Here is a 7,309-nt window from a genome sequence, read left to right as displayed (position 1 = left end):
TTTCATGGGAGACATAAATACTATATGCAGGTGATAATGGAGTATCGCTACATCATTATAAGAGCTTACAACGAAAGATACCGCCACGTTAATGCTGTTAATTCCGTAGCTCTGTCGGTGTAATATCTTTGTCGATGGAGTCCTAGATTTGTTTCCTGGAGAGGCAGGCTTGATGCCAATCCGCGACATACCCGAGAAATTAAAATAGGTAACGACTGTTTCTGAACCAAGTGTTGAAATTGAAACACGCCAGTGTTTCAGAGGAGACATTGAAAACTTGGGTTTCACTTAAGAGACTGACACAATAAAGATTTCTCTGTGTCTCATCTAGTTCAATAGTGGTTCTGCCCCGAAAATTGGCGAATCTTGAAGGGAAACAAAATTTAACTTCATTTGATTTCGAATAGGTAAACGAATTATCACAAGGAATTAAGAAAAACGACAATGTTTTATGCCTCGACATCGATAATTGGGTTATTTTGCAGTCCTTCAGTCTGTCCCTACATCAGTGTAACTTCCATCATAACTTTAAGCATTGAAATGTTTTAGAAGGGAAAGAATAACGTTTGAATTATTATGTAGCTGTTCCATTAATTGTACTTGTTCCATCAATGATATTAATGTAGTATTTCTATTGATTTCCTTGTTCTATAAACACAGTATATCTGTAGACCCATTGTGTGATGGTTTGCATTTTAAGTATTTAATTGAAACAATATTTTATTATGTATTAAACATAAATGGATTGGACAACAGGCATTGTCTATATAAGCCCTCTCCATATTAAGTAGTCGTTTCCTTGATATATTTGTTCCATGAACACAGGGTTTATGTAGAATGATTGTGTGAAAGTTTGATTTGTTTTCTAGGTTTTCAATAACTCTGTTTGTTCCATATTTAATTTTTGTGAAAATAGGGGGGGGGGGGGTATTTATATTCGGTCTTTCCTATCCCCCTATGAGAGACCGAATATGAATAACCCCCTCATTTCCACAGAAATTATTCCATGTATAAAGTACATCTGTTAACAGATTGCATGATAGTTCGAGTTAACTATTCCGTGGACTTGGTATGTCTTTTCACGGTTTCAACCGCTATATTCGCACAGGAGCACTTTCAACTTTTCAAGTTGAATGAATTCAATATGTAATACAGAAAGGAAAAGTTCTGGATTATTGTTTGACATATTTTGTGTCCATATTTTCTATTTTCAAATTTAGAGATTGTATTGGATCACTTTGATTTCTCCCGATTCAGCAAAACCTACCCACAATCTTCCCTCACAATCCATACCCAGCCCAAAAAGTTTCTCCAGTCCAAAGTTGCTCACACACTTTAGGAATCGTCCGTTGTGATCCAGAACATGTAAACACTCATTGTTGTAATCTGCCACAATAATCTGACCTAAGGAGTCTGTAACTACTTTTATAGGACTAAACTGCTCCTTTCGTCCGGCTGGTGTGCCGTCGTATTTGAATCGAATTCTCCCGAATTTGTCCACCACAACCACTGTCCCAGAATCAATGTTAGAGGCACAAATGTCACCATTGTTATTCTCCTCAACAAACAACATATTGTCGCCGCCTTTGTAGATTGCTTTTCCATCGTCATCTTTCTCTATTTCCTGTTGCACATTTCGACCCTGATAACGGACAATTTTGCAATGGCTAAAATCAGTAGTTGACATACTGACCAGGATGTCCCCTGATCTGGTACAGCACAGTCCTTCTGGATACCAGTCCTGCTGTGTGGTGATCAGTGCCTCTGTCTTCCCGCTTCGGACAATGTTGACTGTTCCATTGCTACCGTCAGTGTACATCAACTCTCCCTGTCTGGTCACAGATATATCACTAGGATACATAGGACATGCTACAGTGACAATTTCCTTCTCTTGTCCAAATATGTCAAATCGCCCCATCCTTTTATTTTTACCACTAACCCACACTTCATCTTTTCCCACACAGGCGATTCTGTAGAGAGGCTTATATCCAGTAGGAATAGTGGTAATCGTCCATACTCTGTCTGAACGCTCTCTTAAGACCAATTTGGAGACTTCATTTATATCAGGTGGTGATATCTGTGATAATTTAGCCTTGTATTTTCCTATTTCTATCTTCAGTTCTTTGCCGTGAATAGTGTTTATTTTAAGAGAAGGGATTTTCCTCTGAATGTCTTTTGGAATATTACTGTACTCCATTATTTTCCATTTGTAGTTCATGACTTCTGAAACGTTATTGGATTCGATTATTCCTTTGTTTTCTTCAACCGTTTGGATCATATCTGAAATAAAATTTCCTAATTTGGAGTGGTTGGTTTTTAACGGAGAGACGTGGTTATCCTTAGTCAGCTTGATTAATGAACGGAGCTTGTTGAAAATGAAATCCACTTCTTGATGCCACACTGCTCTCAGCTTTTCAGTTGATTTCTCTAACTCTTCGTATCTGGTGGTTGTTTCGGATATTTCACTTTCCGTTTCGGCATTTTTAGTTCTATACTTTGGAATCAGGACAGTTTCCATCTCACGTGTGTCTTTCTTAATTCTTTCTTTTCTGTTCTTGACGATTTTCAACATTTCTATCGCATTATGACCTTTATGTGGGCCAAGGACACACGTCATGCACACTGGTACATCGCACTGCCGGCAATGTGCCTCACATTTCTGGTTACAGTGAAGCTTACACTCAGAAAAAACTAGCCGTATCTGTTTATTTTTGAACGGAACGATGTCATGGGTTAGATTCTTCAACTTCTGGATATGTTTATTGACACAATCCACACACAGTTTGATCTGACAGTTGTTACAGAATTGCTGAGTGGGATTATCACAAAGGTCACAAGTGATGACCTCCTGTGCCCAGGAAGTAGGCGTGGCCATTTTCCTTAACTGTAATACTGAAAATAATATTTTTCTTGATAACTAAAAGATGGAATACAGAATATAACATTTTTCTTAATGACAAAAAGATATAAAACTGAAAACAATATTTTCTTCGTAATGATAAATGATTTTACGTCCGAACCACAGTATATCAATTTATTTTAGCACTCGAAGAAACGTGTACATGCACTAACCATGAACACAGGATTGTTAGACACGTCATGATATAAGTAAACTGTACCAGTAGTTTATGTGCTTACTACGTGAGCGGTAGTTTGGGCGCTTGCTATTTGAGCGGTAAATTGAGCTTTTGCTTTGTAACGGTTAGGGTAAGCTTCTCGGTTGATTTCTCTAAAGCCCCTTTCACACATTTACGGATCAGGAGTCGGTCGACCCCGGGTGAGCGCGAGTTCCAGAATTCGTTACGTTAGTGGTATGAAGTTCAGAAGTGACGTGTGTTCGAGCCTGCGACAGACTCGAGGCCTTGAAATATTATAGATTCCTTGCTACAATGTATGGACATCAAATATTTGCGTTCATTCTACCAGAAACGACGCTCGTGAAATTAAGTCTCGCTTTTATCTATTTAAGAAAATGGAGTCCTTCAAAAAATCAAAATACTCTATAGAAGCTTTAAATGGATACGATCCATCAAACTTTCCATGTCAGTCAGAAGTGACCATCACCAATCGTTTGAATAGTATCTTTAACGTAGTTCCACACTCGTGTGACGTCATAGGATTTTGCAAAGTCAATAATTTAATGATAGGAACATAAATTTTGTTGGAATCTTTTTCAATAGTTATTGTAAAAAATCTTGTTAGCCATAAAATATTTCAAAATTCTTAGTTATATTTGAATAGTCAATTATATGTTTCAAAATATTGAATCCAAGGACAATAACTCTGTTTTCATTCAATTATTTATCAAGTCTATAATGCGATATATTTCCTTTATTTTTGACAAACATTTTACCAAGGTGATAAGGAATCATTATCTGTGTTTTTTCATGAAATTACATACAATTTTAATCCCGAGTGATTTAAATAGCTCAGCTGTATAGTGCCAGACTTCAGTTTTTGATGGGGGTATACATAATCTGGAAGCTATAGATTTGAAATGGATTTTCCCCCATGAATAACTATAACAGATGTAACTCTACTAATATAAACAGAAAAAATGATATGTAAACCATGCTATAAGGAAAATGCGTCCACATTTGTTTGTTTTTTAACATTTTGGGGAATAACGCTAATTCAATAATTTTCCACATATTACTCTAAAACTTGATGAATATATTGAAAATGACATGTGTTTTAGTTATTGACATGTTTCCCGATAAATAAATGCAATTCAAAAAATATTTTGTTGTTTTTATATTAAAATAACAACAAATAACTGTTTCCAATGAATTTCATAAAAATCTACATCGGGGTATATGACTTTAGTGGTGTATGTAATGAAAATTAATATGGAAACCCTTAACTGTTTTGCCTTTTTCATTACTCTGAATGTTAATTTATTGATTCCAAAGAAAAAAATGCTACCTAAACCCCAAAAATCCAGGACTAAGGACCTACCTTAAATGACCTAGTGGCAGACGTTGTCCAGATAGACAACACGTACGGACACTTCCTGCTGGGAATATTATATCTAAATACAAAGTTTCTCAATGGACCGTAAAACAAATAAACAAAGACAAGGGTCAAAATTTGTGGCACTTCACCTACATCACGTGACATCTAGAAAGGAAGGACGTAAAGCACCGAGCACTTCATTTCCTCGTGCACTGCCTCACTCTCATATCCAGCAGGATTAACTCTCATTTACCGTCTCTTCTTCCTGGCAGTGTTTCCTCTTCATTAGGGTGGTATCTACAGCTGTTTCTATTGCCATGAATCCTCAATGAACTAATTGTTAATTTCGATATATTGTTCGGTATAAGTTCCAAGTATCTCCAGAGACATGAAGCAAAAGACCAACCGACCACTAACGGATGTGCTTTCTCTGTGAGGAAAGTCTCTCTGTGACAACTTGTAACAAAAGGAAAACAACAGGCTTATTCAGCCTTATTGCATCATATACTGTTCATTATTTCACTTTTAAAGCACATTCCGGCTTTGAAAAATAAGGCGTGTTGTCTTACATAGTATGATAGATCGAACCGAGTCGTTCGGCGCATGCGTAGCTAGGGGATAATTAATAGGTACGCAAAATAGGTATAGGGTAGTTAGTCCGTCCTAAGTCCACACCCCTTCCCTGTGACCGGGGGGGGGGGGGGGGGCGGGGGGGGGGGGGCCGACGCCCCTGTAGACCGTTGAATTATCAACCAATCGTAACAACTCGGCCATTTCCGTAACCATTTGTCGGTTACGGAAATGGCCGAGTTGTTCCGATTGATTCTCAACGTGAAATCTACTGGAAACTAAATTTAAGTTTCCGGGATAGAAAACTTATAAAAAAAAATTGAATTTGTGCTCTAAAATCTCCGTTTCCCCTCTTCATTAAATTGTAATCTAAATAAAATAGTACAGAATTTGAAAGTTATCCTTATGAAATTTGTCATCGATGCACTAAAAAATGTTGGGATGGTCGTCATGGGGATCTGGGTTAGAATAGGTCCTCAGTACCCCTTGCTTGACATGAAAGGCGATTTAGAAATGGGGCGTTTCTTAGGATGAGACCGCAAAAACTGAAACTCCATGTCACAGCAGGTGTGGCACGATGGAGATCCCTCCCTGCTCAAAGGCTGTAAGCGCCGAGCATAGACCTAAATTTTGCAGCCCGGTGACGTCTCCATGTGAGTGAAAAATTTATCTAAGGCATACCAATTTGCAATCCACAATTGTCGGATTTGCCGCATCTACAAAACAAGAAATCGACATTACAATTATGCATTTAAAAAATGATATCCGTCAGATCGTCTAAAATATCTGCTTATATATTTTTCGAATAACACAAGAGATCTAGATATGGCAAGCCATTTTACTATTTATTCGTAAAATAAGATATCTCTTTGAATAAGAGGTGCAATCTCTACCCAGAGTTATCGTTCCTTACACTCACATGAAAGTGAAAGCAAGGAACGACAACTCTAGGTAGTGATTGTAAGAGGTGTCTCATTACACTAGAGAGATATCTCTGTTGGTTGTAGAGATATCTCGTTAAGTTAGAGAGATATTACGATTTCTTGTATATGCTAAATAATTTCCTATTGTCCATTTTGTTTAATTCATGAAGCAGATAGAAATACCTCTATTGTAGGATACATAAATATAAGTTATCATAGAATTTATATAATAAAAACAAATTCAACATTTTGTTTCAATTCTGTAGAGAATTACAAAAACATCATCAATAAATATTCTAACTTCGGCGTACCTCAGAATTCTAATCAGGTCATCGATCGCTTATCATTAGATATTGTGTGGTTTCAGGTGTAAAATAATTCACTATATTTGGCTGATAAAAACTTACATGTGGTGCATTCTCGTGTCATTCAACTCTCTAAGCTTGTCTTCTTCATCAAGGATGTCGGTGTTTATCTCTGTAAAATTACCGATGTGCAACCCACCCCGCGATTTATACAAACCATTAGAGTGATAAGATGGATGGATTACAGGTAGGTCCTAAGCCATATGAATGCAGTTTGTAGATGCTGGTGTATGGAGCGCCAAATCAACAAAAACTAAAATAATTAAAGATATAATTAATTATTTGAAGACATCATTAATTCCATTAACGCGTGCAACAATTCAATTAAAGATCTCCTCAAATAATGAATGATGTCTGAATTGATGCGTTAATTCAAATAATGCTCTCAATATATTAATTATTGCTCTCTTCAATTGAATTAATATCATTAATTGAATTAATATCATTAATTCAATTGATGCTCGCAATAATTATTTTAGATAGAGAGTAACAATATATTTGATTTTTTAAAAATGAAAGCGCTTGCGTTTTACAACGTGTTGTCATATTTTATTTAATATTTTACCAATTGATTACTGGACACTGAAGCAATTTTTCACATTTGGATATATATACATATATATGTGTGTGTGTGTGTGTGTGTGTGTGTGTGTGTGTGTGTGAATGTCAATCTGGTTGTTCGTTACGTTGTTCATATTAGTGCTTTGTATATTTTTTTGTATTTGAACTTGTATCTTACACTTTTAGGTATCAGGTGTTGTTGGAACTTAGTGCTTATATATATATACAAAGCACTAAAATGACCAACGACACGAACAACCAGATTGTCAAATTTTCGGGACGACCCATCCCTTCTTCAGGACAAACGAAAAGAATTACATAATGTGGCCAATATCAACAGAGCATAATAACGACAAGAGGCCCATGGGCCACATCGCTCACCTGAGTCACCTTGGTCCATATCAGAAGACTTTCTATATATATTTGAATGTAAAA

At 36.5% G+C, this 7,309-nt stretch overlaps 2 protein-coding genes across 4 annotated transcripts in view; both read right to left on the bottom strand.

Moving 5' to 3' along the window:
• Positions 1-881: 881 nt before the first annotated feature.
• Positions 882-7,309, bottom strand: part of LOC125678068 (alkylated DNA repair protein alkB homolog 8-like) — a 31,350-nt gene continuing 24,922 nt past the window's right edge. Inside the window, exons 11-14 of one of the 3 annotated variants that reach the window (XM_056156500.1) lie at positions 6,471-6,566; positions 5,707-5,741; positions 4,609-4,911; positions 882-2,892 (exon numbers count right to left, since the gene is read on the bottom strand). In XM_056156500.1, coding sequence (XP_056012475.1) covers positions 6,495-6,566 — 72 coding nt within the window. In that variant the 3' untranslated portion in view covers positions 882-2,892; positions 4,609-4,911; positions 5,707-5,741; positions 6,471-6,494. Of the gene's footprint in view, positions 2,893-4,458; positions 4,912-5,706; positions 6,567-7,309 lie in introns of all 3 variants that reach the window. The other 2 variants (XM_056156501.1, XM_056156499.1) reach the window with 2 other exon arrangements.
• Positions 1,217-2,875, bottom strand: LOC125678069 (uncharacterized). Its single transcript, XM_056153343.1, has one exon. The coding sequence runs from the start codon at positions 2,873-2,875 to the stop codon at positions 1,217-1,219; it is 1,659 nt and encodes a 552-aa protein (XP_056009318.1).

This window comes from Ostrea edulis, chromosome 2 (genome assembly GCF_947568905.1).
Source record: "Ostrea edulis chromosome 2, xbOstEdul1.1, whole genome shotgun sequence".
Lineage (NCBI taxonomy): Eukaryota > Metazoa > Mollusca > Bivalvia > Ostreida > Ostreidae > Ostrea > Ostrea edulis.
This window is presented reverse-complemented; position numbering and strand designations above follow the sequence as displayed.